This window comes from Camelina sativa, chromosome 15 (genome assembly GCF_030686135.1).
Source record: "Camelina sativa cultivar CO46 ecotype springtype chromosome 15, ASM3068613v1".
In the NCBI taxonomy this organism is placed as follows: Eukaryota; Viridiplantae; Streptophyta; class Magnoliopsida; order Brassicales; family Brassicaceae; genus Camelina; species Camelina sativa.
In genome coordinates this window covers 5,582,554-5,595,240 of record NC_141894.1, presented here as the reverse complement: position 1 = coordinate 5,595,240, position 12,687 = coordinate 5,582,554, and the positions used below count along the sequence as shown (strand labels likewise).

At 37.8% G+C, this 12,687-nt stretch overlaps 3 protein-coding genes across 4 annotated transcripts; all 3 read right to left on the bottom strand.

The window, feature by feature from the left end:
- Window positions 1-81: 81 nt before the first annotated feature.
- Window positions 82-4,038, bottom strand: LOC104745539 (protein STRUBBELIG-RECEPTOR FAMILY 4). Its single transcript, XM_010466805.3, has 15 exons — window positions 3,588-4,038; window positions 3,329-3,461; window positions 3,173-3,244; window positions 3,002-3,067; window positions 2,847-2,918; window positions 2,695-2,766; window positions 2,550-2,621; window positions 2,391-2,459; window positions 2,238-2,303; window positions 1,555-2,152; window positions 1,192-1,463; window positions 988-1,108; window positions 764-900; window positions 517-673; window positions 82-417 (listed from the first exon to the last, which is right to left on the bottom strand). Exons 1-15 carry the CDS (start codon window positions 3,679-3,681, stop codon window positions 355-357), a joined length of 2,064 nt encoding a protein of 687 aa, XP_010465107.2. The 5' UTR covers window positions 3,682-4,038; the 3' UTR covers window positions 82-354.
- LOC104745540 (uncharacterized) lies at window positions 3,857-6,912 on the bottom strand. 2 transcript variants are annotated; one of them, XM_010466806.2, is made up of 7 exons: window positions 6,252-6,713; window positions 5,907-6,051; window positions 5,560-5,820; window positions 5,248-5,329; window positions 4,905-5,101; window positions 4,487-4,754; window positions 3,857-4,051 (listed from the first exon to the last, which is right to left on the bottom strand). In XM_010466806.2, exons 1-7 carry the CDS (start codon window positions 6,485-6,487, stop codon window positions 3,987-3,989), a joined length of 1,254 nt encoding a protein of 417 aa, XP_010465108.2. In that variant the 5' UTR covers window positions 6,488-6,713; the 3' UTR covers window positions 3,857-3,986. The 2 variants fall into 2 exon arrangements, with proteins under 2 accessions (XP_010465108.2, XP_087344675.1); XM_087488549.1 differs by lacking the exon at window positions 3,857-4,051 and having other exon boundaries at window positions 4,206-4,754; window positions 6,252-6,912.
- Window positions 6,913-7,321: 409 nt separating this feature from the next.
- On the bottom strand, window positions 7,322-11,192 carry LOC104745538 (YTH domain-containing protein ECT4). The gene is made up of 8 exons (XM_010466804.3): window positions 10,726-11,192; window positions 10,231-10,268; window positions 9,955-10,132; window positions 9,655-9,731; window positions 9,097-9,570; window positions 8,432-8,983; window positions 8,115-8,327; window positions 7,322-8,029 (listed from the first exon to the last, which is right to left on the bottom strand). Exons 1-8 carry the CDS (start codon window positions 10,763-10,765, stop codon window positions 7,685-7,687), a joined length of 1,917 nt encoding a protein of 638 aa, XP_010465106.2. The 5' UTR covers window positions 10,766-11,192; the 3' UTR covers window positions 7,322-7,684.
- Between the last annotated feature and the right edge of the window lie 1,495 nt (window positions 11,193-12,687).

Here is a 12,687-nt window from a genome sequence, read left to right as displayed (position 1 = left end):
TGATTTGTGTGTTTGTAGATGATGAATTGTATGCAAGAAAGCGTGTTATATGTCTTATGTATTGTTCTATGATACTGCTAATTTTCTTTTTCCTTTTCTCAATGATTAAAAGATTAATCTAAATGTTAAGACATGATATGAAACAAAAACCCAAACACTAGAATCTCTGTTCTCTCTTTTCCTCCACCATCTTTACCACCTATGTCTCTCTATACAAACCTGAATCCAATAGCTTTTTGAGTTCCTACTCGAGTTGGCTCAGAAGTTTCTCTGGTTTTAGCCTCAAATCTCCAAAAGAGTTATTCTTCTTCCTTAAATACATTCAAGCACATCAATATAACTTGAGGCAGTAGACTACACTAGCCTCTTCAGTGCCTCCACCACATTTGACACTGGCGGCCGAAGCCCAGGCTCCGTCTGAAAAAAAAAGTAATAACAATCCAACTCTCACAAACCTTTAACCTTAAAACTTTAAATGAACATAATAACACAGTCGAGAATCAACAATGAGCCTACCATTACGCAGATTGACACTATATCCGCAAATGCTGATACAGACTCTGGAGCGTAGAGTCCGCACAGCGCGGGATCCGCCATTTCCACCAGACTGTCCATGTCTTTAAGTTGTGGCTTTGCCCAACGAACTAGAGACTGTTCTGGTTTTGGCCTATCACTGTAGTTCAGAGGCAAGCAAAAAAACCGTTTCAGATACACTTGTATAGTTTTGAGAGTTATATCGAATATTACTGTTTGATCACTGAACCTGTCATAAGGCGTTCGACCAGTTAGCAGCTCCAGCATCACCACACCAAAGCTATAAACATCACTCTTTAGTGTGTAAGCCGAGGGATCTGCGCATTCTGGAGCATTGTATCCAACTCCAAGATTCTGACTTGTGCGCTGCAAATTTCAAGAAAGAAACATTTAAAACTACAGATTGGAAACAACTCTGTATCTCTTTAAGTACTAATTTTCAAAGAGGCTCACGTGGTGAAAGTTTGCCAAGCCGTAGTCTGAGAGGTGAGGATTTAGCTCACTGTCGAGTAAAATGTTCGATGACTTGATGTTCTTGTGAACTAGCGGAGGCGAGCATGTTTCATGAAGGTACCTGACAAAAGAAAGTTTCTTGTCAGCAAATAAAAGGAAAAATTAGAACAGCTAATATATAGCTAAAATGATTTAACTAATTACTCTATAGCTTGCGCAGTTCCAAGAGCGATTCGGATTCTGGTGTTCCAAGTTAATGGTTTGCTAAAATCATCAGAGAGGTGAAGGAATCTGTGAAGTGATCCACTTGTGAAATACGTATAAACAAGCATATTCCTTCCTTGTTCTGAACAATAACCAACGAGTTCTGCCATATTCGGGTGGTGAATACTCGAGATACTCGACACTATGTGTGAAAACTCTTCCGGATTTGCTTTCCCTAACAGTGAAGAATCAATCTCTTTGACTGCAAATTTCTGTTAAATTAAGAAAGAGAACAAGAAAGTGATCTAAACGAAGTTTCTTGAAAAGAATAGGTGAAAAGTGAAATGAAAGAAGAACACAAACCCTTCCATCCTGATATTTAGCTTTGTAAACACGTCCAATGGTTCCTTCACCAAGAAGGCGATTCGGTGAGAAACCAGATGCGGAGTTCTGCAAATCCGTTAGCGTAAACGCTTTCACACCCCGCGTGTCAGGGGATTCTTCAAGGTTGGAGAAACGATCTGGAGTTGCAACGACTTGAGTAGAAGGTATGAGATGAAAAGTAGGAGAATTCTTGAAACTGACAGAAGAAGTTCTTTTAACAGAAGCCTTTGTCTCAATTGATGTGTTGGAATCAACCGTCTTCTGTCCTCTGAAGTCATCCATATTATCGAACTGAAGCATCTGAGAGGGTTGTGGTGTGAAGAGTGGCTTGCTTCGGTTGGTTCCTCCTTTCTCTTCGTCAAAAAAGTGAGAAGAAAGCTGAGCGTTCTTTCTTCGAGTTAACAATGCAATCACTCCTGCAAAGAGAATGAGTCCACCAATACAAGACACCGCTATTATGAGTCCAGTGATCAGAGTCTTGCTCATTCCTCCACCGCCTCCTGAGTTTCTGTCTATGTGACGGGTTCCGGGAGGTGGTGAGGGAGCTCTACTGCTTGACCACTTGTTTCCTCCAGTTCTAGCCAAAGAAATTGAAGAAAAAAAAATCAATGCTTTTGCATCTTTTAATTGTTTTCAAAGAGATAATGAGAGATAAAACTTACTCAAGAGTTCCAATGTTCTTTAGCTCATTTGGGATCCAACCAGTAAATTGATTGTTTGCAACGTTTCTGTCATCGCAAGATTCATAAACAACATTATGAAAGGAAGATCTAATTTCAAGGATAGAAACTCTGTGTAGCCTTCAAAATACTTACACATCATCAATCTGAGGGAGGTCCCTGAGAGCATTTATAGAGCCTTTGAATTGGTTGTCTTGCAAGTGCCTGAAAGTAGACAGTTATAGATGGTAATGTGAGTAACAAAACAAAGGAGTTAGAATTTAACAACTACTTAAAAGTGCATTCTTCTCTTACAGTGTTTTAAGGCCTGTTAGATTGGCAAAACTCTGCGGTAGTTTTCCCGTGAGTTGATTGGAAGACAGATCACTGCAAAACATATACTTGATGAAGTTTATGACATTCGACCAAATTAGCTGTAAGATAAACGCATATGGCTTACATTGTTTCAAGCTTTGGAAGCTTCTGAAACATATCGCTCAGTTCACCATTGAGGTTGTTACGACCAAGGTTTCTGAGCAAATCAAAACAAGAACGGGTATGAAGAAAACACTGATATGGGAAAAGAAAATGCAAAGGGTCTTCTTGGCTTACAGGTAAGTGAGGTCGTTCATGAGAGATACCGAGTATGGCACATTACCGTTGAAGTCATTCTCAGAGCCATCTCTGCATTATTTAAGTAAAGCTCAACACACCGAAACTGTGTAGTAAAGATCAATATCATGGCATTATAAATGGAAGATACTTACAGGTAAGTAAGCTTATCAGGAAGCTGGTAGGGTAAGTTTCCGTTAAGATTGTTCTTGCTTACATCACTGTTACATTGACAAAACAGAACATGTAGCTTCTTAATATCAACCTGAACCTGATCAAGAAGTAAAGATTAAGAAAATGTATTGAAAAAGTGGGAAAATTCTCACAGGTAAGTGAGTGATTTCAAGTTTCCAAGCTGATAACCTAAAGATCCACTGAGTCCACGTCCAGATACTTTTCTACAAAAAACAAAATTAAACCAAATAAAGATCAGAATCTGTGAAGCCAAAACCATTGAAGGGATAGGAGAGGAAGTATCAAACATTTCAGTAACCGATGAGCCCTTGCAAGTAATGCCATCCCATGAGTCACCACAAGGATCGCCTCCGCTCGAAGACCAGCCATTGAGTTTTGATGGAGAGTTCATGCTCTTAAAGGCGTCATTAAGAGCCGATACTACAAAAATCCATAGAAGATCAGGCAGGAATAACGTTGAGCCAAAGATGAAATTTTATAACCATGGACCTCTCTTATTTCAAGATCGGATCACAACTATTTGAATGATTGAATAACAACACTCACCGTCTTGGCTATCGGTTTTTGCAAGAACAAGAGAGGTGAAGATTCCGAAACAAGCAATGAAGAAAAGTATTACCAGCTGCAGATTGGGCGCCATGATTGGCACTTTTGATCTCAGAAATGAAAATCTGTGAAAATGTAAAAGAGATGATCCAAAGAGAAACCCAGGGCTGGTTCCGGGTTTCCTTGGGGGCAAAGGAAACACACGAAAACCGAAGGAGAGGAAAGAAAGATGAAGGTCATGAAAGAAGAAAACTAATTTGGAAATGGTGTGGCAGTAACCAAAAATGGCAAATTCAGTTTCTTCAGTTTTTTTTTTCTTCCTTTTTCTTTTCTTTTTTGAATGACGTTATTGAGTGAAAGGGCGTATAAATCTGGACGTGTGAATAGAGAAATGTACAGCTAAAAATGAAGCAGACAGCGAAACATTAGGAGAGAGACCACAACTGTGTCCAAGTCCGATCTAACTGCAAAACACACATAAACAAAGTTTGTTTCAACGTATATTCAAACATACGTGTGAACCATCAAAACAAACGAAAAGACACCATTTTGTTTCCCGCAGAAACTGGGAGAAATAACATTCAATTTGTCTGGAATTTGGTAAGAAAAAACAAGATCTTGTCCGAATATATATTTTTCTTGGCCACATATCCTTAGGCTTGACTGTGTAAAATACAACTTTTTTACATTCACATTTAACCCATAAATATAGTCTTCCAGGAGATGTATACAAAACTTTGAAGACCCAGAGGTCATGAGATCAGAGCCATTGCAGAAATAGAAGATTTCTATGACAGTATTCACATATTTAATAGACACTCCCCCTATCACACAAGTTTAATCTAAGCTTAGAAGTTGCAGAGTTTCATCAAAACATATTCTATGCATGACTTAAATACCAGCATTTTGGGTGGTTTGGCTCAGTGGAGCTCCACGCTTTCTCATCTTCGACAAGAAGTAAGCAAGGGCAACCTTTGCACCTAAGGCGGAGTGACCACGAGACAGGCAGATTGCACCACCAACTGCACCGCCCACAAGTAATATACTGTTTGCTATCAGCTTCTTTGAAGGCTTTCTCAACAGTTTCTTCCGTTTGGCTCCTTCACTAGTAGTAGTAGTTCCCGAGTTTGTGATGCCACTTGTCTGACTTTCTAACTCCGATGGAATCTATGGGATAAGACAAGGGTGATGACCGCATATTCAGTTTCAGAAAACCAAATTTAAGATTTTACAAACACATATTTTGCAGGGCATAAACTTCCAGCACTAGACCAGAAATCTGAACTCAGATCAGATTAAAACCCACTAACATCTCACCTTTTTCATTAAGCTGACAGCAGATAAAGTTGGGCCTTTGGGTTGATGACTGGTTGCAATGAATTTACGAAGTGCATTTTCCATCTTACAAACGTAACTCCATATGCCTCTTGAGAAAGCAAGCTTTGCCATCTCAACATTTAATCCAGCATCTTCCTGGTGAAACATGTGTATCTCACAAGCGTTCCTGCCATGAACTGCAGCAAGTTTAAGTTATACATAGACAGTATGGAGGATGTAAAACCTTATACACCACTGATAAACCTTATACACCACTAATGAGACATCAAGAGAAGCTTTAACTGAAATATGGATGATGATAAAACTGACAAGAAATACTTGCCTTTCCTGATTCGCCAACCAGATCTGAAGTAACTTACACGTACATACTTCCTCTGTTGCGGCACCATATTGTGATCACATTCCTGATAATAACCAAAGAGCCAAAAACAATAGGTTAAGTGCAATAACAGATAATATATGACATGGTCCAGGTCTGTGATGTCTAGCATATACGAGAAGTACTTAGCAAATTAAAGAGGAGTACATAGGTGCAAATGAATAATGTAAAAACAGGTAATTTAGAAATCATAGCTTCTAGTTAAGGTGAGTGCATAATTAGTTGTTTCAGTAGCATTGTTTTAGTTAATTATACCTTGATGAAACAGTAAAACTCATCGTTCCCCTCCCACAATCTCCAAGCTAATACATACTCTCTTGGTGTCAACAAGGGAAACTTTTTAATAGTGCGACCAATCTCAATTCCGCTACTACTGTCAACCTGCAATTGCTGATGCTCAACCACAGTTTTATCCCATTGTGTCCTGTACTCATTATCCATATAAAAGTCCCTCAAAACCTCCGGCGAGCAGTCCTCAAACACCGTAGTACTTAGGTACTTCATAGGACCACCATCCTAAAAGAAACCAAAAAAATCAACTCAGTTATCAGAGAAAACAGAATCTTACTAGACACTCAAAGGTTGAAGCTTTCGCTATTTACTTTTGGTTTGCAGCATTTAGCAGTGTATGACACGCGAGGGTTGCTTTTCTGAATAACATCTTCCCAAATCTCACCATCTTCGTTTCTTTCCCCCAATTTCTCAATCAGTCCCTTTAGATCTTCATCAGAAACAAGTGTCGAGATTCTGCAAAAACAATATAGTCCATAAATGAAATAAGATCATAGACGATTACAAACTCAAATCATACAAAGGCACACAGTAAAGGAGAAGATACTAAAGTTTATAAATTTACTCAGCAGAAAGAAAAAAAGGAACCAAATTGTGAAAGTCCTAACACAGAACAAGAGATGACAAAAAAGATTAAAAAAAAAAAAACCCTTTACCTTGATTGGGAGTTCTGAGATTGAGAAATCGAGACGGCTGGGGAAGAAGAAGAGGCGTGACTAAAGAAACGAAATTTCCGGGAAACGAGAACTTGGTAGAGAAGAATGAAGACAAGAGCGAGTACGGTAGCCGAGCAATAACAAAAGCCTCCATCAGCATCATCAGCTCGCCGGAAAAACTTATCGGAAGAGGAGATAAACTGAGAAAACGTCGATAAGGTATCGCCACTATTCATCGTTTTTTCCTGAGTAAAACCCTTACTGGAGATGAGATCGGTTCGTCCTATCAAATGGGCTTTAAGACGTTTGTATATATTCGCGCGTGGACTAGGACTAGGACTAGGATTAGGACTAGTCTGGTTCTTGTTGCTGAGTGACAAAGACAACAAACCAATCCTCAAGGGTTCGAGAATATGACCTCTTCTTAACTTTTGTTCTCTTTTTTTTTTTCTTTTTGGCCCTTTTTATGTTTTAGTTATTACAATTTAGCCCCTTTTATTTTTAATGTTTAATTTGGGCCCTCTTGTGTGAACCAATGGCTACTTCTTCCAAACCATTTTTGTTTACAAAAAACGTAAGTAGATCAGATCTGTCTATGTGATATGCACCGCAGGTTTAGACCCGATTAGATCTAGAAACAGGGCAAAATAGACTAATAAGTAAATTACATAGACACACACGTTTGTTAAATAAATTAATGAAACAATTTTATTTGTTTCTCACTAATGGATAATATTAAATACAAGTGAGCCCTTAGCCACATTATGTTAGTGATCCACATCTTCACAGATCTGAATCTGCTTTGCTTGTAGAAAGGGTCATGAATATACTGATTTGGCATGAGTGTGAACCACACAATCCCTTAATTCCTTTTGATGACAATTTCTCAATTTTTAAGTTCAATAAAGAATTATGAAATAATAATGGATAAGGCATTGAATGACTTTCTTGTCACCTTCACATTCACAACCAGACTCCCCTAATCTAAAAGATATGTGTAGGGGGAAAAAAAGACCACAAAGAAACAAAATTTGGAGATGTGGAAAGCTGAGAGCTTTGAATATGATTGATAGGTGTAATCTGCAATTTTATTCATAATAAGAAAAAAACTGCCTGCAAAGATAAATGAGGCATTTCCTTTACAAGAGCAACATTATATTGTCTTTCGTACATTATCTTCATCTTCTTCTTCTAATCAAACCCAGAAGAGTGAGGGGTATTATATAGAAAACATTGAAAAGAGGGAAATGAATCAAATTTTAGCTAAAGACCCTGGAAGCAGAAAAGGGCGAAAAAAAGAAGCTTACTTTACACAAAAACCAGACCCGGTCAGACGTAAAACTTTCATTTGAATACCTTCTTAGAACAAACAAAATATCATATATTATGGAATTGAAAACATAAGTCTTTTGCTAATTCATGTCTTTTACTTACTAGTTGGATTGACCGGAAGAGACTGCTGCTGTTGCTGTAATTGCATCTGGAGATGAACTGGCCTTGCTTGCTTCTTTGCTCCCCTCGTCCAAGCGGACAACTTGTGCAAAACTTTTGGACATGTTCTTGATGAACTCTGTTGGCAATGCAGCAGATGCAGGTTTATGTTCTGTTTCTCCTGCTACTACTAGTCCTGCCGATGGCAAGCTTGGCTGTCTTCTTGCCTTCCTGTCCTGTATAATTTTCTCCCGCTCTTCATAAAACCCGAAATCATCCAAGATTGACGTGTCAGCATCGTAGTTCTTGAAGATCTTCAGCATCTCGATGCCCTGTTCCAGTTTTACCTGCAGTTTTTGGTTGTGGTTATTATTGTGTGGTTTAAAAAGAGGTATCTTATGGACAAGAAAGCTTGAAAATGGTACTACTTACTTCTTGGGTGTCTCGACTATTAGTCACAGGCTTGTTGTCATTGTTTTCCAATATAATGTGGCGGAACTGACTGTTTGGAACATCTTTGATGATGTGCCACTTCACTGGGAACTGTCCACTCCATTTGTCTTGTTGCCAGTAATCAACGCTCTTCTCAAAGTCAACAGGTCCAACCATCTCCGCTACACCACAGAACTGAGAACTCGCATTTACCTGAAATCACAACCCCATAAATAATCTGCAGTAAGAAGAAGAGAACTGGATAACCAACTCTTTTGAATTCATTTTTTTCACTTGATCAAGGATTAGACACGTACAGAGAACAGAAGAAACACTGGGCAGGGTTCTTTCTCATCCTTGGCCTCACGATAAGCAGCGTCAAGCTTTTTGTTGCCATTAGGGGTGCTAGCCCAAACATTGTATTTAATGCTCTTGTGAACATTGTCTTCACTGTAAGACTTGATGATGAACAACTTGGCGTTATCGTAGTCGGTGATAAAATCGGAACTGTTGTTGGATTCCTCGTGTTCCGTTGCACTGCCTTTGGTATTTTTCTTAGAATCAGCAGCAGAATCAAGCTCCTCTGAGACCTGAGTCTTGGGCTTTGAAGCCCTTGGTCCTCGATTTTGCTCGTTCAGGATATCAAAGGTACCATTATAACCGCCACCACCCAGAGATAGATCGCTGACCCTTCCACGCCCTCTAGTGTTGTCAACCCCCATCCAGCCTTGGTTTCCCATACCCACATTAGAAATTAGTCTAGTTCCATAGTTAGAGCCTTGTCCACGACCACCACTATGCATGTAACCTCTGTTATAAGAGTTCGAACCAGATCCAAAACCGTAAAATGATCTTTGTCGCTGTGATCCCTGACAAATGAAAAGAACAGTATCCACTTTCAACATATAGTCCAATATACAACCATTGATAGACCAATGATATCTATGTGTTAGATAAGAATAACAAAGATAAGTGAACTAACCATGGGAACGTTCTGGCCAAATGATCCAAATGAGCCAAGTGGCTGAGGAGATAAAGCTGGTGAAATCGAAGAAGAATGTCTGTGCATATCAGAAGGCTTGGACCAATCTGACCATATCCCCCCGTCAAAACCTTGCTGCCATTCAGGAAAACCAAGGTTTGGCTGGTTTCCATTAAAAGGTCCAATGGGATGAGGATGGTAGGAGGGGCGTGGTCCAATGTTATCACCTTGTTGGTCAACACCGACAAGGCTGGTGAGCTCGGGCTGAGTTGGAGAAGTAATATATTGCATGCTAGGAGGAACTACCTGCTGGTAATACGGCGATGCCCCCGAAAACGGAAACTGCTGTGGCGAATACAACTGCCCCTCTGAAGGTAAGGGACTTGCAGCAGGGGAATATGGCCCATATGGCATTTGAGGGTTATATCCGTATCCCGTTTGGTAGACTAGAGAAGCATTCTCATTGAAGCCAACCTGATTATATCAGAGAAATAATAGTGAACAATTTGACATGTCCTAAAGAAGAAATCTGAAAAAAAGATAGTAAGGTGTACATACAGGAGATGTGATGTCCAACCCTTCAACATTAACATACGAAGAATATTCGTCCCATTCGCCAGAGGGGTTTTCATAACCTAGCTCCCCAACATAGAAAGTAATCTGGATTAGCTTCAAAACGACCCATACTCAGTTCAAGAACTACAGAACTAACTCATGTGTACAGGAAGGCATATATATACTACTCTCTCTTTTCATTGCCTCTAGTATTTATGAAACATCAAAACCAATACACAAAGTCCAAACTCTATGACCTCAGAAGAGAGATACAGACTGAAAATACATGAATCACAAACCAACCTCTATAGTAAAAGCCTTGTGCTTGAGGAGAGAGGATGCTGCTAGGTAAGTGTCCGGCAAAATCACCTGATAAACCATAAGGTCCAGTCAGTGGAGCAACTTTTGCTGGATGAACTACAACAGCAGCTTCCTGAGAGGACTTAAAAGAGGCTGATGTCTCGTTGTTTGCCGGAACAGGCTGCAAAACGAAACAAGGGTTCAAAGATTTGAAGTTATGTTCTCGGTGAATCTTCAATCGGATGGAAATAATAACCAGAGACCACTCAGACAAACTACCTGCTCCTTCATGATGTCCAGACTAGCAGGTTGCTCCTCTGTGTTTCATGCATAACCGGTAAACACAAATAAGTTGGTGGAATCATTCATGAACAAGATCAAGATCGGCAAAAATAAACAAAAGCAGATCCTAATGCAAAAAAATCCAAAATTTGAACTTAAGGAACACTAAAAAATCAAAGAGCTTGGATCCCAGATCCTAACAGAAAGGAGATCGAGATTCTCCAAACTTAAACACTTGCAATTCAATTACGCTACTAGTGAATTCATGAGACCACTACAAAAAAATTTGAAAAAGCAAAAGTAGTAATTCTAAATCCAAACCCAAATCAACGAAACCTAACCTAACAGATCAATATCAATCCGATGTCAGAGGATTTGGACACGAAACCCACTAAGAATTTGAGAAAAAGGAAAGGAAGAGATCAAACGTAAAGGAATCAAATTTAGAAGAGAATATGAAAAATTGAGAGAAGGGTCAGTAAGTGACGTTACCAGAAGTAAGATCTGAGGTGTGTGATTGAGTCGTTGCCATGAATCTGATCGAAAGGGGTCAAGAATAAGGATCTGATTCAAAAAAAAACAAAAACAGAAAAAAAAAAAACTGGAAAAACAGAATCTTTATATGTAGGGAAGGACACAGGATCTTTCCATATATGTATAAATACGTCGTAAGCAATAAGGCCAATACGTAAGTGGTGGTGTTATAGAGAGATTACATTACAGTAAAATAAATAAAGTTTACAAGTTTGTGTTTTTTTTTTGTTTCTATCTGTTTTGATTTTGAAAGAACCACCAAAAAGGAACTTTGTTGCCCTTAATGAGAAGTTTTTTACCTTATTTAATTATTTGTTGTAAAGCGCAAAGTGTTTTACAACATAGATAGAAAAGATAGAAAAGAGCATTGCTTCTTTTTTTAGTGAGAGACCTCTTTTGTGGGAAAAATGGAAATTACGATGATCTCTTTCTTTTCTTTTTGTTGTGCCTTTTCTCTCTCTGTAATTGTTTCCCTTGGAGACTCCGAGAATCTTTTATTTTCCTTCTACTTTTTATTTATTTACTTTACTTATGTTATGTATCTCTTAATTAATCATATTAGATCAAATGCTGGATTTTTTTCTTGTTAATTAACATAATCTGTGATCCTAAATACTATACTGGATCGAGTGACTAAATAATATTTTAATCAGTTTATAGATCCATCCATCCATTTACATTTATGCCCCACCAACCAAAAAAAAAAAGCTAATTCACACACTAAGATAATATAAAATATAAAAAATAGAGGTAGCGAACCAAATTTCAAATAACTTGAGAACGGTAGACAAATTTTATACCTACAGTATATTATAATCCAAACCAAATAAACCAAATTATATCAAATAATCCAGACCAAATAAACCGAATTATATACTAAGATTCCCCGTGTTTCCAATGTAAAGGCGGATTGTCTTGCTTGTTTTTCAAAATCTTTATTTTCTGAAAGATTAATTTTAAATTTTGAATTTAATTTTGAAAGATGAATTTGTGCTAGTTTTAGAATTTTAGAGATGGTGTGCTAAGTTTGGAAAAATACTTATTTTGATGATATTTTTAAGAATCTCCCTAAGTTTTAGTATGTATATTGTCATTTTAAATTACAATTTTATCTTTAAAATAATAATTTATCTATTTATTTAAGTTAACAAACAAAATTAAAAGAAAAATTCAAGCGAAGAACATGGAAATAACAATTAAACAAGGTATTATTTATCCAAATAAAAAAATAAGGAATTTTTAAGTTTTTTTTCTAAAACAAACGTTTCTTCTTTTTTTTAGTGAGAGAGACCTCTTTTGTGGGAAATTGGAAATAACAATGATTTCTTTCTTAGGGGGTGTTATTGAATAATGGATTTTAAAAGAATTTAATGTATTTTGAAATCCAGCGTTATTCAATTTGGTATTTGAAAAAATACATTAAAATTTGCTGTTATTGGATTTAACATTTGTTGGATGATTTTAAATCACTTGTAAAATTGCTGTTATTCTATTTCCAATAGATTTTGTTTCACTTTAGATTTTAAAGTATTTTACATCCAAAACATGAACAAAGACAATCCTAACAATTTTTAAGTATTTCATCTCTCACACTTCTCATAAGTATCTCTCCCGATCGATAACATCTGGTCATTTCGTCATTGTCGTCATCATCGTTCTTGGTCTTCGTCGTCATCATCGTCTTCGTCTTCGTCGTCATCATCGTCAGTCATCACCGTCGTCATCATCGTCATCACCGTCATAACCGTCATCATCGTCATCACGTTCAGTTGAACTTGCCATCCTTAGTTCATCGACGGTATGGGAGATCATTGGAGCTCTGCATCAGTTCATCGACGGTATCATTTAAGAATACGTATAGATCATTGATTAAGAATACATATAGATCATTGGAGCTCTGCATCAACTTTAATATCAAGT

Coding starts and splice junctions, on each gene's coding strand:
- LOC104745540 (XM_010466806.2), bottom strand. CDS start 6,487: ATGAATAGTGGCGATACCTTATCGACGTTTTCTCAGTTTATCTCCTCT. Junction 6,052..6,251: donor TCTCAGAACTCCCAATCAAG/GTAAAGGGTTTT, acceptor TTGTTTTTGCAG/AATCTCGACACTTGTTTCTG. Junction 5,102..5,247: donor TGGTTGGCGAATCAGGAAAG/GCAAGTATTTCT, acceptor AACTTGCTGCAG/TTCATGGCAGGAACGCTTGT.
- LOC104745538 (XM_010466804.3), bottom strand. CDS start 10,765: ATGGCAACGACTCAATCACACACCTCAGATCTTACTTCTG. Junction 10,133..10,230: donor TGGACATCATGAAGGAGCAG/GTAGTTTGTCTG, acceptor TTCGTTTTGCAG/CCTGTTCCGGCAAACAACGA. Junction 9,732..9,954: donor ACAAGGCTTTTACTATAGAG/GTTGGTTTGTGA, acceptor TTGGGGAGCTAG/GTTATGAAAACCCCTCTGGC.
- LOC104745539 (XM_010466805.3), bottom strand. CDS start 3,681: ATGGCGCCCAATCTGCAGCTGGTAATACTTTTCTTCATTGCTTGTTTC. Junction 2,767..2,846: donor ATGAACGACCTCACTTACCT/GTAAGCCAAGAA, acceptor TGATTTGCTCAG/AAACCTTGGTCGTAACAACC. Junction 1,464..1,554: donor CTAAATATCAGGATGGAAGG/GTTTGTGTTCTT, acceptor TTAATTTAACAG/AAATTTGCAGTCAAAGAGAT.